Source organism: Calonectris borealis, chromosome 2 (assembly GCF_964195595.1).
Source record: "Calonectris borealis chromosome 2, bCalBor7.hap1.2, whole genome shotgun sequence".
Lineage (NCBI taxonomy): Eukaryota > Metazoa > Chordata > Aves > Procellariiformes > Procellariidae > Calonectris > Calonectris borealis.
This window is the reverse complement of record NC_134313.1, coordinates 10,120,456-10,141,484: the sequence shown is the minus strand read 5'-3', so window position 1 is coordinate 10,141,484 and position 21,029 is coordinate 10,120,456. Positions and strand designations below refer to the sequence as shown.

At 36.9% G+C, this 21,029-nt stretch overlaps 1 protein-coding gene across 11 annotated transcripts in view; it reads left to right on the top strand.

The window, feature by feature from the left end:
• EFR3A (EFR3 homolog A) overlaps positions 1–21,029 on the top strand; it is an 87,307-nt gene that overhangs the window by 28,197 nt on the left and 38,081 nt on the right. For 8 of the 11 annotated variants that reach the window (XM_075141149.1, XM_075141151.1, XM_075141153.1 and 5 more), the window contains 3 exons: positions 7,424–7,545; positions 11,215–11,364; positions 18,397–18,534. In XM_075141149.1, the coding sequence (XP_074997250.1) occupies positions 7,424–7,545; positions 11,215–11,364; positions 18,397–18,534 (410 nt within the window). The remainder of the gene's footprint in view (positions 1–7,423; positions 7,546–11,214; positions 11,365–18,396; positions 18,535–21,029) is intronic. The other 3 variants (XM_075141150.1, XM_075141144.1, XM_075141148.1) reach the window with 1 other exon arrangement.

The following is a 21,029-nucleotide window of genomic DNA, read 5'->3' as shown; positions in this document are numbered from 1 at the left end:
ATGCTAATTTCCCTAGGTGCCTTTTATAGTCAATGGAGAGAAAAGCTAGAGTCTTTTTGTGTTGACTCAAGAGAAGCAAAGTGTATTGGCACTGACAGCTTGTCTGTTACCAAGGGCGCTGACCTACTGTGTTATGAAATAAATTTTGTCAGACATGGAGAAAGTTTACCATTACATTTAACCCTTTTTTAGTTTTTCCTCTCCTCCTGAAGGAAATAAACAAACAAACAAACAAAAAACCCCAAAAAGAGCAGAGGTGGTAGAGTGACTGAATAATGTTTCATTAACCTTGTTTCATCAATCAGTTATTCTGATGTACCACTTTGGAGTGGAAACTGGTATTGTCTGGAAGAGAAGAATAAATTGCATATGAAGTAAGTGTCTTTAAACTGGTGAAAAGTCAGGCAACCTTTGGAAAAGTTTCCATAATATTTTTAGGTTAAACTCAATTTCAGGCCAATATAAATTTATAGTCTGCTCACACTTAAGGATCAGGAGTATGATTGTGGCCATAAGTAGATCTTTATTATTTTCCATCCCAAAGCTGACTTTTAAAGCTTCACTGGGATACAAAGGCAGTGATGTCTTTCAAGTAAGATTCAACTGTCTTACTTGAGTTGTAGGGTTTTTTTCAGCCTCACAAATAAATTTTGCTTCAGCTGAGGGGACTCTTGTGGTTGCTCAGAAGTCAGGGTTTCAAATGAAACTGAATGACTCCGAGTACTTTAAAGTCTTGGAAAGATCTGGAAGCTCCCACTGTTTTCCAGGGCTTTTTCCCTGACTTCCAAATACCTGGTTTTGAATGCAGAACTTACTCTACTTGGTGCTCTATATCTTACAAAAAAATGAAAGTTTCATTCAGCTGTTTGACTTCTTAAATTCTTTTTTGAAGATAAATTTCATTTTTTAAGTTGATTTACTTCTAAAAAGCAAACCCAAAGATTACTGTTTTAGAAAAACAATTGTTTGTATTTCATTTATGTACTTTTATGTCTGATCATCAGGTTACATATAATTAATTCCTATGACTTTTTATATGTTGCATATGTAAATTATGTTAGCTTGTTTCCTACAGCAGCAATGATTTTTTTTATAACATAATTGTAAATCTACTTATATAGGCAGATGCTTGAAAACAGGTGAAATTCAATAGTGGATATGTTGAATTGTATTTTTTTTTTTTTTGAAGTAGACCAGATTTCAAATTGGCAGCGTCTATGAAGTTCAAAATGTCTTTTTCTATCATGGAAGATATTTTTATTAACCATGTGCTAGAATAGCATATGCTGGTGAGGAAACTGAAAAAATGTGGTGGGGAAAAGTGAGATTTCCTTGGCTTAAGTATTACAGAATCTGAACGCTGACTGCAGTAAGCTTTTACTTAGAAACTTATGGCAATACTAAATTTCTCTCTATAACCATTTTACAGAATTTCAGTAACTGAATATCATGTAAAACATCTCTATCTCTCATGTACAAATAATTAAATGTATTGCTTAGATCCAAAGTGGTTATATTACTAGGATAGAATGAATTAATTATGCTTGTTCTTCCTGTCTAGGGGTGAACAGCTTTAAAATCTTTGAACTTGTGGTCAAAATTTTTTGGGACAAGAGAATTTTTTTTTTTTAATACTTTCGATTTTCTGTCAGTTTTTTGTAGAGATGGTCCAGAAAATTTCTTTAGTGAGCAGCTGGTCAAAAACAATGGGGTGCATAATTTAGTAAAACTTTCATCTTAAACTGTGTTGATGAAACTCATATGAATACAAAAAATTTTAAGCTAATTTGGAATGTTGACAGGGTGAATTCTTCTTTGTATTTTGATACTAAAACATTGTTTTTTCATCTGAAAAATAGCAGAAATATGTAGAACCAAGTGTTACCACATTTTAAATGATTTACCACAAATGCTTTCTTTAATTGGTAGGGCGCTTCATTTTAGAAGGGCAGTTTCTTCTTAGGAGCAGTGAAATGATACCATCAGTGACAGTGTTGGGCTTCCTGTGCATGAGAAGGTGACTGTTATTGCTAGTTGTCATCATTTGTTATTTAAAGAAGACAAGCAGTATCCCAAGTGGAAAAGTGACCAGTCAGTGCCTGATATAACAACAAGATTTTTATATGTTAGTGTTGGCTTATAAAAGCAGTTGGTTTTGGTAGAATTGAAGTGCATGTATATGTAAAAATAGTATAAAATGTCAAGACTCTGAAATTAAAGAATGTCAGAATTAATGTTCCCTGTAGAGTACTCATTTGTTTGTCTTGCTTGTCTTGTCTGCAGCATGCTAATCTGGAAGTATGTGATGGAAACTTATTTTTATTACAAGATGCTTCTTTCGTTCCATGTACCAATAGAGAATTATGTGCTAGTAGTGATTTAATATACAGTGAAGTATTTCATCTCTAGGATCCCGGCTCTATCTTTTTTTTATAGGAGTTAAAGGTACAGACAGACAGAATTACACAAAGCACTCTTTCTCATCCTGTAGGTTATTAAATTATCTTCTAAATTCTATGTCTGCGTCTACTAGAATTTGAGTGATGCTGGATAAATCGCTTTAGGCGATCCTTTTAGGGTCATTCTCACTTAAGTATTGCTTCCCCACCTCATGCTCATGCTTTCTGGTCTTGCAGTTTTATAGCCACACTAATGGGGCCCTGGAAGCCAACATACCATTACTGACTTTGTTACACAACTGCACACGTGGCGTTCAGGATAATTTTCATCCAAGTGGCATGAAGTAAAACAGAATGTGAAGCTATCCATCCCATTCCAATAAAACTCAAAATAAGAAGTGTCAAGTGACCTTAACTATTAATAACTAAACTAAATTGCCAATCTCTATTGCTGAGAACCTTACCTTGTTATTATTTGTTGTGAGCATTTTAATACTGTGTTTGTGAAGTTAATGTATGAATTCAGTGTTTGGAACTTTTCTATTTAGAAAAGTTGATGTGTTTGTCGTTTTTGCATTTGTTTGGTGTGAAATACATACATACATTGACACACTTCTCATTAACGCTGTACTGTGTAGTTTGTAAGAGTCTTATGTTTATAGGATATCATGTCTTCCTATGTGATAGTTTCCTAATAATGAAATACAGTAGCTTTGTCTATAGAAGATGGTAACTATCAGCATCAGCACCCCCTTTCCCCCATCTGAAACATGAGAAAATTGCAGGCTGTAGAAGACAGACTGGGTAGCTCAAATGTAAAAAAAAAAAAAAACAACAAAAACAAAACTGCTCAGATCCAGCCTACAGTTTTTACAGGGAGATACTTTAAATAACATAACTCAAACTTAAATACAATGCATGCTGATTGTCTGTTCTTGAATTGCTGCAAAAACCTAACCTTATGTAAAGACATTTAGGGTGCATTAAAAGTTACGATTTTTCTCCTACTGTACTGGCTACATAAGTGATAAGACGGCATAAATATATATAAGAAATTATGTCCTTAGGAATTTAAGTTGAGAACTTGCATGATTTACTTACAGAACTAGCACAATCTCTCTTTCTCTGGTAATGTGATCCAACTTTCTTGACTCAGTCTGGAACAAACATCTTCTGAATAGATAATATGTTCCTTCTTTATTTCATGATAGATTTATATGGTTTTATACTGATTGAATTTTATTGGTTTCAAAATTAATGGAAATAAGATATTACCAATTTAAGTTCCTTTTGTACCTTCTGTATTGTACAAATATAGAAGATGCTTGTACTGGTAAAACTTCTATAAATTATCAGTGGGTGGTTGCAAGCATTTACTATGACTGAATGACATGTTTATATCTATAAAAGCTTTGTATGTATATCCCAGACAAGTGCTTGGACTTTAAAAAAGGACAAAACTCTTATGAGATTGAATAATTTTTGTATTTGAAGTATGCTTGAAAATCTCTTAGGTGCTTAGGAGTAAAATATTCTTTATTTAACAACAATAACAGCTTAAGAGCACCACTGCTAAGCAAGGAGAAAGTATAGACTCGTGTGTACTGTAAAAACTTAAAATGGAATTGTATACTTTACTGAATGACAGTGCAACTCAAAACAGTGTTATCACCATTAGCTTTCCTGTGGCCTAAATGTTCAGTCATCTGAATTCTGGAATATGCTGGAATATGCTGGAATATGCTTCAGAAATGCTTTATGTTCAGTGGATGAAATTGCTTTGTTATACACGAGGAAATAAAAAAATTTTGCCCTTTCTGGACATTTTACTGTGCATGCCATTTTGAGAGGTAAAACTTCCGGGTACTTGCTTCTCTGCTACAAAGCTACATCGTGATGTAGGAGAAATGTCCAGAGCGAGAGGGAGAGTTCCTAACACTTTCTTGGCCCAAATTCGTCATTTATTCTTACAAAGCAATTTCTTAGTACAATAAATCTTTCTTCTAGCAAAACAGTTATTAGAGTTATATTAAGTTTTCATGTTGGAAGATCCTGTCAATCAAATAATTTTGTATTTTAGGTAATACTAATATACTAATATTAAATGCTAGATGAGTTAATATTCTCACAGCCACTCCCATAGTGTTCTGTGTTCTTTAAACTGTTTGGTTCCATTCTTTCACATGCTTTTATGGAAGTTTGCTGGGTGAATCAGTTGTAGACTTGAACCCTTGAATGTCTGGAAAACACTAACATCATACTGTTTTTTTTTTTTTTTTTAAAAACCCTGAACTTTATGCTTTATTAAATTGTAAGGACTAATTAGGTTCCTGTCTTCAAAAAAACTTTAGAAAATCTACGTCTGTTTTGGAATTAACAATTCCATGAAAGAACCCAGTGAGACATAAGGCATTTAAAGCATTTTCCAGGGTCTATTGGGAAGGAAATGATCATTTTTATAACTCACTGTATTGAAATAAAAGTATGGTCGCTGTTTGTGGATTGTCTTTCAAACTGTGGCAGTAGACTATACAGAATTGGTTTTTGACTGTATGTCACTTTCTTATCACCTGACTATACAGGATATTCTCTACAGAAGGACAGGTAAAATGGACTAGTATTATACAATTTTGCTCCGTTTTCAGTAATGGCTGAGAATATAGTTTTACAAACTGTATCATTTTCAGCTGCGCCTGTAGCTTTCAGTGGGTGAACTGGTAGTGCATTTGAAATGGAGACGTGTTCTAGATAAAACAGAAAAAAGATGAAAAAAGAGTAGAAATGGAGAAGTGTACTAGTTAAAAGAGAAAAAAAGACTAAAAAAGAGTAGAAAAGTGGTGTTTTTTTTCTGAAATACACAGCTTTCACTTTCAGCTTGAAAACTCCCTCAAAACCTCCACAAATCAGTATGCTGTAGACTATGCTAAAATACTTTGGGCTTGTCTAGATGTGTGTGGGTAACACGCCGATAAAAGCAGGTTCTACGTCTCGGTAGGTATACAAGAAATGCCTCAGCCTGTGCTTAGCGATTGGTAAGAAGAATACTGGGGTGGGAAAAGGTGGAGGGATCTTAATGGGACATCTCTCTGCTTCAGGGCAGAACCAGCACTATGTTAAACCTTTCCTGACAACCTTCCCTTTCCCTTTTTTCTTCCCTCTGTAGTCTGTTCTTAAAACTGTCAGTGGTGGAGAATCCAAAATGTCTTTAGGCAGTCTGCTCGCTTTAGAAAGGAGGGGTTTTTTAGAGTCTAACTTAGGTAGCCTTTGCTTCAGCGTAAGCCCATTATTGCTTTTCTTATTACCATTGGATAAAGAAAACCATTTATTTCTTTTCTCTTTATAGCTGTCTTCTGTACATTGTAAGACTAATATATTTTAGGCAGCTCTAGACTAGATAATTTAATGTCTTTCAGTCTTTTTTAACAGGTGTTTATCTAAAGCTTTGTTCATCCCTTGAATAATTGAAGGACTGTATCAGTTAATCACCATCTTCAACTGTGGTGCTTCAACTGGATGCAGTACTTCATTTAAGGGCTTATTAGTGCCAATTAGATGCAAAAATTTCTTCATAGGTGTCAAGGGTAATACAGATTTATCACAATATATTGTTTTCTTTTTCATGCCAGTAGAAGGGCATTGACTTTTGTTGAATGTGCAGTTTATTAGAACCCTAAGTTTCTTTTCTGCATTCAGCTGTGTCTGGCTTGTATTTGTACAGCTGTCTTAAAATGGTATTTTGATTTGTCATTCCTAATTGCTTCCTTGATTTTTCAGGTCCTATTTCCAGTTTGTCAAGAACCAGGCATCAAGTGTGCTTGCAGCTCTGGCCAGCTTAGTGTTCTTTGCAAATCTGATGAGCCCACTCTGTCATCTAAGGCTCTACTGAAACTCAAATACTACTGTATTCCAGACAGGCCCCTTCAGAAGTTCACTCAATGAGTGTTTCTGTGTTTTTTCCAAACTCTTTTGCATCTGTCGTGCAGGGAGTTTTCTTTTAACAGTGTTTTTTTAGCTTCCTTTTGAGAATTTTGTGTAATTTTTTGTCAACAGCATCACTGAAGTTAAGATATGACAGATGCTGCTTCATCTGGATTCACAAAATCTATTTCCTTGTCATAGGAATAATTTAGGCTGGGCTGATTGATTTGTTCTTGACAAATCCATGTTGACTGTTACTTACCCCTTCGTTACTTTGTAGATGTTTGCATATTGGAAGTTTTTCAGAGTGTCTTTCTGTGAGTGGAATTAAAGTTGACTGGGTTATAATTCCCTGACTCCTCCTTCTTCCCTTTTGTAAAAATAGACTGAATTGACAGAATGCCTCCAAGTTTATTTCCCTTGAATTTTGTTAAATCAGAATGTGGCTAGTTAACCTGCCAGTGATGGTGTACCATTTGATTGCTTGGACTGCTCTCTACAACTACCTGAAAGGAGGTTGTAGCGAGGTGGGTGTTGGTCTCTTCTCCCAAGTAACTAGTGATAGGACGAGAGGAAATGGCCTCAAGTTGTGCCAGGGAAGGTTAAGATTAGATATTAGGAAAAATGTCTTCACTGAAAGGCTTGACAAGGACTGGAACAGGCTGCCCAGGGAAGTGGTTGAGTCACCATCCCTGGAGGTATTGAAAAGACATGGTGCTTAGGGACATGGTTTAGTGGTGGACTTGGCAGTGCTAGGTTAATGGTTGGACTCAACAATCTTAAAGATCTTTTCCAACCTAAATGAATTGGTGACATTCACTATTCAGTGAATGGTGTTAGATGTTTCCATATTGCATAGTATGTTGTACTTCATGCAGTTGCACCCTTTCATAATGATCTAAATGAAGTTCTAGTGGAAAGTCTTTAAAATGAAAACTATCCAATTTAACTATTTCTTCTCTGAAGTTAAATATTTAGGTATTGTCAAATCTGGATTCTTTTCCTAATGCAATGTTTTATGTTACTTCTTAAATGAAACTTAGTATTCGTTATTTTCTTTTGGTAAACTCGTATCAAAAGCTTTTTAAACGTATTTCATTTTCCAGTTTGTCAAATTTGCCAACATTGAGGAAGACACACCTTCATATCACAGACGCTATGACTTCTTTGTGTCTCGATTCAGTGCCATGTGTCATTCATGTGACCACGATCCAGAAGTACAAACCGAGTAAGTGTCATTCTGTATGTATTACAGAAAACTGTCTTAACATGTTAATATAGTCTGTAATACAGCTTTGATTATAATATTTAGTGGAATAGTTCATTCCATAGGAAGAAAATGAAAGTCTGACTTTTTAGATAGCACCAAAGATTGCAAATCTTAGGTGGCTAGAACTCCTAGAATATTTAAGTGGAATTTTACCTGAATAATGCCTGCCAGATTGCATGGATTGTCTCCAGAAAGGCACTACTTATTACTGTAAATGTGTGTGAGTTGCATAACTCATTTGAGAAATTAATGGGGCTACTTGTATGAATAGCAAAAGCAAATTTTGAGTCTGCTATTTGAGAATTACTCATTAAAATTGAATTTTCTTAGATGTCTGCAGTATGATACTGTGTGTGAAACTGAAATGCCTTCATGAATTAGTATTACAAATTTTACATTATTATGTAAGCACCACAATTTTTTTTACTTCAGCTCCCCCTAGCGATGTGTTCTTTAGATGAATTGTTAATCAGTATTTAACTCCTGAGCGTTTTAGAAAACTTAAGGCTTTTCAGATTATATGATTTGCATCTTTGTTGTACTTACCTTTTCTATTTCCATGCATTAAATTGTTCAGCCAACTATTAAAAATCCATGTGCTGAACATTTATTCAACCCCTTGGGTGCACCATTGTTCTGTTAGCTGCAACGCATAAGGATTTTTCTTAAAGTTTACAGTTTCAAAAATCTGTGAACTATATTTTCAAAAAGAATGAATACTGTGTACTTCACTTAGGGGAAGAAGAACCAAAACCAAACAAAAACTTTGTTCCTCCTTTAGTCTTCTGGTTCATTCCTCCTTATTTTTTGTAATTTACTGCCATCTTATTTGTTGCCCTATTGCTGTAGGGTTCTGCTGTAAACTTTGTCTCTAAAAGAGTTAGGATTAAATCTGCCTGCTTCTCCTATGCTTTTCCCCCTGCTGCCACCCCCTTTCCCTTCAGGAAGATTATTCCAGTGAATGGTTTTACAGGATGACCCCATGAATTGTTTGGGGAAGAACTGAAGGGATGGTAAATTGTACTCGGGGACCAAAGGGGAAAGGGGATGGGCACTGCTTAAGCAGATGTCACTAGTGAAGCCAGCGTATCATGCAACTACCTCATAACTTAGGCTTCTGTCAGGTGCGGTATATTTAGCTGAAGCTGATGGTCACAAATAGTATTCATAAACGTTTTAATGAGCTTTTTGAGATTTTGCCTTTTTAGGCTTAGTGAAACTAGAACAGAAATGTTAAACTACTTATGAAATGTTTTACAGTAAATAAGAAGTTAGGATATGAAGCTCAGCTCAGGTTTTTTAGAACGACTTTCACCTTCATTGCCCCTTGCAAATGAGAAGTAATATTAGTAATGAACGTGAAATGAATTAAGAGACTAGTGCATCCCTGATTCATCTATTAAGTATGATCTACCACTCATAAAGAGACCCCAAAGTAAAATACCTCAAAGCTGTGATTGCTGTAGGAGTTAGAGAACTGTGCTGATCTCTTGCTCTTCAAATTGTCAGCCTGCACTGTTATCTGTGCTTCAGTTTGCAATGTTGATGTACCCTTAGACAGGGAGGAATTTCATCCTAGTGACATAAGACTGTACGTGACTTAGGTATTAAAGCAGAGATTACATTTAAATCAATCTGAGCCTTCTTTAGAGGAATGAAACCTTTCCTCTATGTAGTGAAATTTGATGCTGCACCTTCCTTGGTACTTCAACCCTCATTTTTCAACCTCCTGTACAATAGTAAGAACGTGAAATTAGTGCTAGTGGCACTTCAATACACAAAAGTGTGGCCTTTTTTCCCCACGTGAATCAATTTTTTACTCAGGTTAATGAAATGTATAGCGATATCACTTTTTCTGCATCATCCTGGACAGTTTGAATATATCTCTTTTGAAAGAGATGAACAGCAGTCATTCTTGGACTTGGCATACCAGAGTTGCTGTAGGTACTGAGGTAATTCAACAAAACAGATGAGCTATGACTACAGATTACAATTCTAAATGCAGATATCGCAAGTAGTCGACACCATTGATGCGGGCTAGGGAGTAATTCAGTTCATCCTAAAACAGACATCTGGAGTTGATGTTCGCCTTGAGGTTCCACTGAACTGACTGGCTTGAATGGGATCTTGAACATCATCTACCCATGTAGTCAGGTAATGTAGGCTTCTGAGTCTGAAACTGAATCTCACCTGGTAAGTGAGATTTCCCTTTCAGCAGGGGAGGTTAGTGCTACTATTTAATGTATTTAAAGCCACAGTCAGCAAAACTTGATTACCTTAAGAACTAATAACTAAAAAGCAAAAAAGAAAAAAAAGTTTCAGTGATGGAAGCTCTGCGTCTTAAATGTCAATCTTAGATCCTTAATATTGAAAACTTAATATTGGATACTGCACTGTAGTTGTAGTACAGCAATAGCAAGTGCTTTTCTAGCTATGCATCTCTCTTCTTCCCTGTTTTGTATGTAACCCTATTAAATCTGTCTTGAAAGGTCTAGAATGGTATCGGATCCATATTGAATGCACATGGCTTTGTGCAGAAATAGCTGAAAAACAGGGGGCTACAGATTTAAGTATTTACAAATGGAAATCTAAACAAAAATATTAATTATAGAGTTCGGTTAGCTCTGTAGTTCATCTAGCACATGTTTTAATGCAGCAAATTTGACTGAACAAAGGCTAGTTATGTGTTATCCATACTGAAATTAAGATTTAAAAAATGAGGGATGGATTTTAATAGAAATAATTTCAAATTTTAGCAAAGCTTATGCATATTTCACTTGATCGCTGTATCACCCTTTCTTCTACTGGTTTTCAGTAAGTAAAATTCTATTCCTACCATTTATTATTATGGATAATTTGCTATTGCCACTTCAAAAAAGAATAGTTTGCCATTCATTTCATTGTACAGATTCTCCTGCAAACTGTTTTTGTTCAACAAAACAAAATAGCTAGACTAAGTCTTTTTTAGAACTTACATTAATTTTTCCTTTTTATTGTTTTATTGTTGTTGTTGATCAGTTCTCAGTTAATTTGGTTCAAACGGTTTTAGGATAAAAGTGGTGGTTCCTTTTGTGTGTAAGGCTTAAGTTGATAGAATTATCCTTTGCTTTCCATCTTGTGAATCTTGCATAAATCTTTAATGATTTGTGATGATATTAATCCACAGCCTTAATTACAACTTTTAGACATGATCACGTGGCTCTGGCAGCTATTGCTTCAGCTTTGCTGTGGTAACTTCACAATATTTTTCTTCAGCACTGGAATAGGTTGAGATTGTGCACAGTTTCAACTGATGGGGAGTAAATTGTGTAGAGTTGGTGGGGTTTTAGCCATGTGACTTTTCTTGGAGGTGGTATACACAGTTTGAGTATTCGTGGATCAGTGTCAGCATTATACTTACAGATCATCTTCTGTTCAGATGTTTGTTGTGTCAGCTTCCTTGTGAGCTATAAAGGTGTTTAAAGGCAATATGGGCAACCTTAATGAATTGGCCAAATTTCCAAATTACTGCTTTTGAGAACTGCTAATGGAATTCCACTACATAATTACTACTGCCTAATAGGTAAACAGCCTTACTGGGAGGTGCTGTGTGTTTTCTTTTCAGTAATTCCTTTTTTCCTTCCTTAGGATCCGAATTGCTGGAATCAGGGGCATTCAGGGAGTGGTTCGAAAAACAGTCAATGATGAACTTCGAGCAACTATATGGGAACCTCAGCACATGGACAAGATAGTACCGTCATTACTGTTTAATATGCAGAAAATAGAAGATATTGACAGGTATTTTTATTCGTGGGCACTGGCATGTTTTTTAAGCAATCTTTAGGCTTAGTTTTTATGACAGATACCTTTTTATTTTCTTTTCAGTGGAAATAACTACTGACGTTTAGTAGCTGAGTCTCCTCTTGAAACTGATAGCACAGCTCTGCTTAACCGCTCTTAATGTTTCTTGTCTTAAAGTCTTTCAATCGCCTTGGTCTAGATTCTGTTGGCCTAAAAATTGCTCCAGAAATTGTATAACCATGTTTAGACTTCTTTAAAAATTGTAAACTCCGTGTTTTGTAACATCAGATAGAGAGATCAGTAAGCACAGGTTTTTAGGTGACTCAAATATTTTGTAGTTATATTTGTTAAAAATTGAGGGTTTAATTCCCGTTTAGCCACTAGTAACAACTGTCTGTCCTGTCTGTAACAGTACTTAAAGTGAGGATTAAAAATTTATTTATATGTAGACACCCTTCTCTTTTTTTTACATTCAGTGACTCCTGGGCGTATTACCTGCCAGGTATGCCTTCAAAAAAGATCTCTGTGATAATTGATCTTGAGGATATGCCACTTATCTTACAATTGAAAAGTCGCCTTTTTTGGTCCATGTCTGTATTTGTGGCTAAACACTTATGTAAGCGTAAAAAGTGTTTATTGCTAGCACTGGGAAATTTCCATAAAACCAACTTCAATTGTGCAAACAAGCTTAAATGTTTGTTTCATGTCCAACCCTAGCTGCTTCAAAACTTGCTTGGTAAGGAGGCTCAGCAGCCTTCCTGTAACGACAAGCTTTTCATGCTTTCACATGAACTCAGCTTGCTAAATCCATCAGGTTTCTCTTTTTTGGTTTGTGGGGTTTTGGTGGTGTTTTTTTCCCATTCCTCAGCCTTATTTTTCTTCTCTTATTTCTAACTGCCAGTACCTGTCTCTTTTCTAAAGCAAATTTTCAGACTAAATGACTAAAATCAATAGTTGTCTATCTGCCCATGCTTTATTTACTGCATATAATTGAGGGCCCAGACAGTATGTACAGAAATACCCGCTTGGATTTTACATCTGAAGAGTGATCTGAATAAGAGACAAAGGTTTCTGAAACTGCTGTTTGAACAAGGAGCGCCTAGTTACCCTGTGCTCGTTCTTACAGGGCTTCTGGATGCAAGTGGGCCCTTTCCTTTGTTACTCTTTACAGTGCCCTCAAGCTTACACTTTCCTTTATATAGCAAAATTACACTGATCTTTAAGGTAAGCTTTACCTATGGGTACTTCAGCTTTAACCAAAAATGGTTATTTTTTATGGACTTAAATTGGGGGTATTTTCTGGAATTTCTGCTCTTTCTCAAATAATGCTTTGACTCCATCTGCCAGAACAATATGCTTCTTACTCCTACTCTTCAAGATGCCTCTGTTTGTGCTCCACAAATATGAAGTCACATATAAAACAAGATGAGAAATTCCCTGTAACATGATTTAAGGCCAGCAGATCAACAATTTATAAATATTGTTTTCAGCTGTGCTGTCATACGCACATCTTACAAGGCCCCTACTTGCCACTTGGAAAATCATTAGTCTTTTTTTCTATTGAATGTGCACTATAGAAAAAGTTTCAAGCAGCTAGTTCTGATATTTAACTAGCAATTGCTTTTTGATAGATTTGTTTTTCTACCACCACTATTGCATTTCTCAACAAATGATAAAAATTAGTCCTGCAGTACATATAAACTGATCTGCTTTAAGTGGTTGATCCAAATACTATTTCAGTCAGTTTTTCCATCAGTAGTTAGTTTAATTTTTACTTGTGGAACCTTAATAGCTTAATTCAAGATTCTTCTGAGTACATGTCAGATGAGACACTTTTTGGAGTTAAGAATTTAATATTTAAACATATAAATATTTAAAATATAAATATTTTTAAAAAGATAATTGTATTTGTGGATGTCATTATTTGTCCATGTATCTGAATGCACATTCTAGTTACTATCAGAAAAATCTGCAAGTGTAACATGTTCTAAAAATCAGATTGGGTTTTTTCTTAGTTGTACTTTGCTACGATTCTGTATAACAAAATGATTGCCATGCATACTTCAGTATAGTATAAGGCATTGCCTGAAAGACTGTCCCTCCCTCCTTCAAGTTTTCTAGAAGAAAATTCGGAAGAGTCAATCATGTATGTCACTTTATGTGTAGCTCTAAAATGGGGAAGAGATGTACGAAATTGGAAATTCACTTAGTTTGTAACATATTCTTCATGATAACTTCAAAGCTGAACATGCCAGCTTTGTTTAAGGCAGAAGGACGCTCTAGCACTTGTTTTAGACTTGACTTCAAATCCTTGTAATATATGTAATGATCATATAACTTCTGTTCTAGAGGTAGATTAGAATGTATTTCTTTCTCAGGATGAGTGAATCATAGTCAAACATTTCTGTAGCTACTCTGCTCAAAAGTAGTGGTTAAGTCTTAGTTCATATGTCCCATTATATTTTTTGGCCAGTCCTGGTTTTGTGGTATTAAAGAAGTCTCTGGTGTGAGATGCTGGGTTGCTCTGAGCCAGTTTAAGCCTATGATTAGATGTTTGCTATGGAAACTGCTGTACTTCAAAACATCCCTCCTTCCAGTTTCTCGTTGCCACCGTTTCTGATAGAGATTACCCACAAGAAAGCTGGTAGAACAGTTACAGGAAGTAATTCTTGCCCATTTCATTGCAAAATGCTTTTCATGTTTCACTCCTCTGTCCTTGCGGTAGTACAGAAAGTCTGGATGCAGAGGAATAGTATTAATTTTTTTTAAGTGTTGCAGTTGGATTTATCAGAGGTTTTCTGATCTTTGTTTAAAAACCAAGTCAGTGAAACAAAATGAGTATGAGTTGCTCATTTGAATTTAGAAACTTGAGAGGCTATATTAAGCTCTCCTTTAAAACTAAAAAGTTAAGAGTAGTTTTACATTCATTGTCTTTCATCTGATAATGCTAAGGAACACTTACTGAGAACTACTTGGAGGTAGGTGCTGTTAAAGTTCAAAATAAAAATGTGATTCCTACAGACAACAGGAGATAACTTTGAACATTCTGATGCAGTGTAAGACTAATGTTTTAGACTAGGAAGACTGAATTGCGATTTGTTCCTTTAACCTGTTCTAAAATGAGACTCCAAGCAATGCTGAGAACTCACCTGTGAGATTGCATATACAAACACTTAAATGATAACTAATTTTTACTGCATTTTAATTAGAATTCTTCCAGATAGACTAGCTCTCTGTGTTCTGCAGCCTGCTTTCTTTTCCCCCCCCGTCCTCCTGCCTTTGTAATGCTGCTGCGTTCTAGGGAATCTGTCAAAACAGCAACGGGAATGACAGTCCTGCACCGTTGTTTGTATCTCCTCTGTGCTGAGAAGGATGCCCACCTGTCTAGATCAGAATCTAGGCAGTACTGGGAAAAAAAATAGGGAGATTGAGGGGCACAGCAGTTGGATAAAGCTGCAGTTCAGTGGTACTCACGGTGGATTATATACAAATTGTCATGCCCTTTAAAATTCTAATCATAGTGCATTTGTAAAACTATTTCTCCTTACTTATCTAACAGGGTGCTCGGGGCTTTTTTATTATTAAAATCTGACAAGCTAGCAATGGTATGGTAACTTCTGAAATGCTGATGTTACCAGAGGCAACAGGATTTTTATATTGCAACTTTTAGATTGCAGTAGTCTTGAAACACTAGAAGATTTTTTGCTATCACAAGATATTACAACTATAATGTTATCGTGTTCATTTGACTAGTGGCATTTCAGTATTCGACTTTTTATAATGCTCTAAAGCTATGGTTTTATGATGCTGAAGAATGAACATTAACTAAAGCTGATGCTCTTAGTGAACACTTTTAAACATATAATGCACAAGCTTGCACTGCAGAACTGAAAACATGTTTAAGGTTTTTATGTACTGGTTTCTGCAGTCTAAAATAAATCTCCTAATGCATAGATGCATGATGTTAATGTAGGTGAATGATTCCTCACTTAAGTTTCTGTAATGTGTTTTGTGCAAAAAAATACTTGCCATGTGTAGGTACAGTACTTCTTGATAAGGAATACAAGTATCTCAGGGGGGAACTGTTTTCTTTTTCTTTCTCAGTCTCCCACCTCTCAACTGCTCGATTTAAATGAAGTATTAGTAACAGCTTAATGGTATGATGTGTGAAGCACTTGAATTCAGCAATACATTTCAAATGCCTTTAATTTGGTCTAGTAATTCAGGTCTCTGTGTACTGAAAAGGAGGTGACTTTGGGCAAAGAAGAGGGGGGAAAAAAACCAAGCAACCAAACACAACAAAACAAAACAAAAAACAAACAACAAAAAAAAAAACAAAAACAAAAAAAAACCCAACCAAGCAAACAAAAAACCACCCCAACAAACCCTGAACCAAAAAACATTACCAAGGCCTGCATCAAAAATGAGAAGTGGGAAACTGGAAACTTATCACTGGAAACTTACCTGGAAAGGCTCTACATTTCACTGTTTACAGCGTGGGTGCTGATTTTAGTTATTCCAGCTGAGGACAGGCTATTGCCTTCAAAATTCAGTGGTAGAATTCGGGCCTCAGTAGGTTTTAGTTTGTCCAAAATAGCGTGGGCTTTCTGTAGTTTTGGCTTCTCTGGTGTCTGGATTCAGTCTTTAATTCAGTACTCTTGCTCTCTTTTTGTACCATGTTGATTTTAAAGAGTCAGCCTAATTCCCAGTCACAGAGAGAAAAGAAATAATTGAAAATGACAGTATTTGAACTTAACAAAAGTTTGGTCATTGCTGCTGTCATTAGTATAAAACATTAAAGCCTTGCTATACACTGCAAGATTTATTAACTTGTAAGTTGAAATTTCCGTATGAAATGAAGTTGATATTTAAATGCTGATTTTAATTCCTCCTTAATTTAAAAGAATTTTTATTTTAGATTAAGTCATTCATTGGGGTATTTTAGCACCTTAAGAAATAGTAGCTGTGGTAGTAATAAATTCTTCTTCCACCCATTGTTTTTTTCCTCTCCATCCCATTGTGTCATCATTTTTCATTGGGTTTTTTTGTATTTTGTTGTTATTTCTATGACTGAAATAATTAATCTTGTTAAAGGACAAATTTCTCAGCAAAACTTAGGCAGTTTAACACTCTTCATGGTGTATTTATCCGATGCAAAGTTTGACAGTCTGTATTTTTTCCTTGTTACTATTTTCTGACTGAAGAAATCAGTTGCTATGTTTCTTTTTCAGAGTAATGCTTTTAAGGAAAGAAGAATCCTCCTTCAACAAGGGCCACCTTTATAAATATAGTATGGGGAAATTAACATCAATATCTACATCTTAAAAATACATTTCCAAATGTGAAGGGTGTTTGTTTTTTGGTGTCCTTCCCCCCCTTCATCCCCGTCCCAAGTTATTAGTAATATACTCTGATAAGTATGGGAGTCCAGTTGCCCAACAGTATCATAGACTACTACAATGCAAAAAACAACTAGACGAAGTATTATATTTTGATAAGGTTAAAAATTAGAGGTTTCTGTGTACTGATGCAGACATCGTAATAGATATTATGCTTAACTTTTCAGTCCTTGTGGTGGGTTAGCCCTGGTAAAAGCCAAACTCCCACCCAGCCGTTCTTTCACTCCACCACCCCTGCCCCTCAACAGGGCGGGGAGAAAGCTCATGGGTTGAGGAAAAGACAGGGAGACCACGCACCAGTTACCATCACAGGCAAAGCAGATCCGACCCAGGGAAAATTAATTTATTTCATAGATTTGGGTAGTGAGAAACAAAGACAAAAACTAAAACACCTTCCCCCCACGCCGCCGCGCCCCGACTTTCCCCCAGGCCCAGCTTCACCCCTTCACTCCCAACCCCTTCACCTCCTCTCCCCCCGAGGGGCGCAGGGGGCGGGGATGGGGGTTGCGGTCGGTCCCCCCCAGCCCCTCTCGGCCGCTCCTCCCTCCTCCCCCGTCTCCCTGCTCCAGCGCGGGCCCTTCCCCGGGCTGCAGCCCTTCAGGGACAGCCTGCTCCCGCCGGGGCTCCCCACGGCCGCAGCTCCCGCAGGAAATATCCCCCTGCTGCGGCCTGGGGCCCTCCCCGGGCTGCAGGGCGGGTCTCTGCTCCCGCGGGCTCTCTCCAGGGCTGCCGGGGATCCCTGCCCCGGGCCTGCAGCCCCTCCCGCCCTCCTCCTCCTCCGGCCTCGGGCTCCCTCTGCTGCTGCTCCCTCCTGGGCTTCCTCCTCCTCTGCCTGTGCCGCCCGTGGCCCTTTCGGAAACCTGTTTTCCCCCCGGCGCCCCGGCTTGGCTGAGGGGCTCAGCTGTGCCCTGCGGTGGGGCCGCTGGAGCCGGCCGGGACCGGCTGGGACCGGCTGTGTCCGGCTCGGGGCAGCCCGGCCTCTCCTCACAGAGGCCCCTGCAGCCCCCTGCCAGCGCCTGGGCACGGACGCCCCGTACAGTCCCCTCCATAGTGATGTTGGGAGACAGACAGTTAGAAGGTGACTAACTTGTACGCTGTCTAGTTAGAGGTAACTATGTGGGTGATAATGTTCTAATTAGTTCAATCAGACTTTTTTTCAACTCACAAGCCATCTGTTTCTGCAGAATTATTGGAGTTTTATTTAACACTCACCCACACAGTGTGGATTCGGTAGCGGGCAGGTGAATGAGATCATTAGTCTGAACAAAGTGACTTAAGATTCTGCCTAACTTTTTGCATGGTTTCATAGCCTTTGTTCATTGTTAGCAATAGACAATAGTTTGTCAAAATGCAGTGGGTAACAAGTTAAATCAGTATTAACAGCCATTGTTTTTGCCATATAAATACTTACTAATACAGTGGTCAGTACTGAGTGAACAGATGATGATCTACAGTCCTGCTATAAGAGAATAAAATGTTTTATTCAGAATTCTGGTTTGATGCATGGTGGAGATACAATTCTTGCCTAGATAAAAACGTGACTCATAAATCTGTAGAACCAAGGGTGAGTACAGTAGGGAAGATTAATATTAATCGGTAGTAAAATCAATGTATTTTTGTCTTATTTTAGCAGAATAGGCCCTCCATCCTCTCCTACAGGAGGAGAGAAAGAGGAAAATCCTGCTCTGCTGGCCGAGAATTGCTTCAGGGAACTACTAGGACGAGCAACCTATGGAAATATGAATAATGCTGTCAGACCAGTTTTCGCGTAAGTTGAAAATTCATGGAAGGTCTTATCTTAAGAGATATTTTTTTTTTATTTTATCCTCTAATTATGTTGCATTAAATTCCTGCCTCCTTTTCAACCCAAAGGATTCCATTCACGTTTCTTCAAAAAATTGCCCCTCTTTTAATCTCACCTCTTTATTGCGTATCTGTGAACTCGAAGGTGGTTATGGAGAAATGTGTGTCCCATTTTAGAAGTGCAATATAATGTTTTGGATGGATTATTGCCTCAGCTGACCTTTCTTTTGAATGTAAAACTGTTCATTCAAGATGTTAATGTCCCATAGATGACTGTTGCATCCAAGTACAATACAAGTAGCACAAAGGATTACTGTGCCCAGATTAAATCATAAAGTTAAGATTTCTACTTTCTTGCAGTTTTCTGCCAAGACCTGTTTTGATATTCTGTGAGGAATATCTTTAAAAGCTCATGTAGTAGTGAATGGCAGATGTGCACACAGTATGCAGATTATGCACAAATGCACAAAGTACAAATTACAGCCGATGTATTAACTATCAAGTCCAGCGTTTTTCAGTTCTCTGCATTGCCCCAGTTGCTTCCTTAAAAGATATGATGTGAAAATCATTGAGCATTGAGATAACTTAAATCTGCTTATTTTACCTCTGCTAGTGTCTATAGAGTAGTCATGTTTTTAGGAGAAATCTTTGCAGGAAGCTCTAGACTTGATGATACTACATTCAAACCCTGGCTTTTCCTGGTGATGAGGAGAGCTGCTTGCTCCGTGTTGTAAATTTTCAAGATACCCACCTGTTATGGGAATATCTTCTCTTAGATGGTCTAGTTCTTCCCACAAAGACTAAGTATTCCATTCATATACTGAAAGACTTTCAAGCTACCGAAAGCTGTTTTCAAGTTACTGCTGTTAAGTAAGAACAGAAATGCAAAAAGAAGATAGGGTAGGTATTGAGGGCAGAAAACTTTTGTATCCCCTTGCTTTTCACCCAAAAGCATTAAATGCAAAGAACTATATTATTATCTTACTTTCCATGCGTACCTATTATACCAATCTGATAGGAGTTTAACTGTTGCAAAGTTGAGTGTTTTATAAAAATTTTTCATCGTTTCCTACATTTAAAATTTGCATTCCTCCAAAATACCTTCCACTAGAGTGAACGTTTAGGTACTAAACAGTCTGGATGGACTATCTGGAACTATATTGCAGCTGCTTTCTTACCACTTTTAAGTTCCTTTTATGGGCTTATCTCAAAACTTTATCAGCATGTGCAGTTATGTCAGTCTTTTGAATTATTTCAGTATCAGGGAAGTTTCCCACAAATAATTCCTGATTCCCTAGACTAAAGCTAGTGCTTGGTTTGGGATTTGAGAAGGTGTCATACCTGCATTTCCTGTGACAGATCCAAAGCTTTATGTATTCTAAGTGTTATTTCCAGTTTAGTTTCTTTTCTTACTCGCTATGATCCTAAGGAACCGCTTGAATCTTTGTGCATCTCTGCGTGCCGCATGCTGTATTTGTGCACTGAAATCGGTAGATAACGACCAGTTACTCAGAATATATTCTCTCTTCTGTGAATGAAGAGTCTTTGTGGTCACCATTTTTGTGTTCCATTTTGAGGAAGAATTGCCAAATAAATTTATCTTTTTATAAATAACTGCTGTAAAGGTTTAGTATTTTTGAAGAACAAGAGATACAGAAAATGCAATTTCCCAGCTATTTTTCTGAAACAAAAAGGGAGTGCTCTATCTAATCAGCTTCACTTTGTGAATGAGCAGAACTGGTAGAATGAAAGTTTGAGACAGTGAGTCCATTGTGCTTTATCTGATTGAAAAACCTGACTTAGTTTCTGCATACTTGATTAGAAAACAGTTTCTCCTAACAGTTTTCAATAATTTCACAGCTTTTAAGAAAGCTCTGGAAATAAAGATATGGCCAGTTATTACAGTGCTAATACCGAAGATACAGGTTCAGTTCCCCATTTGAAGGATTACTTCATGTGGCATTGGAATGTCAGTCAACATGCTATCACTTCCTTGCAAAACTGAGAGAATAGTGCTTCTTGCATCATGAGGCTGAGTACATTCAACAACTGAGGAATTTAAATATAATGAAGATAGTTGAAATCTGAAGTCAGTCTCCTGGTATGGGTTTGGATTGACCTTAATTCTCCTTGCCTTTGGCAGAAAATCTCCGTGGTTATAATGTCTCTACATTTAGTAGCTAGAAAGTCTCAAATTCTCGTTTTTAATGAAATCTGACAGATGAATCTGGCAAACTGCTTAATGAAAATCAAAAATTTTATATTAATATGATATGAAAAAAATTCGTATATTGTGTCAACAGTCACTAGCTATTTAGACTTACTTAGCATGAATTTGCAATGGTGAATAGATTAGGCAGATCCTGAGGGATACAGAAATCTAGTGAATATAAACGACTTCCCAAGTATAACAAGTTACACCCTATTCATCTCACTGTATTTCCATTCTGGTGAGTTATC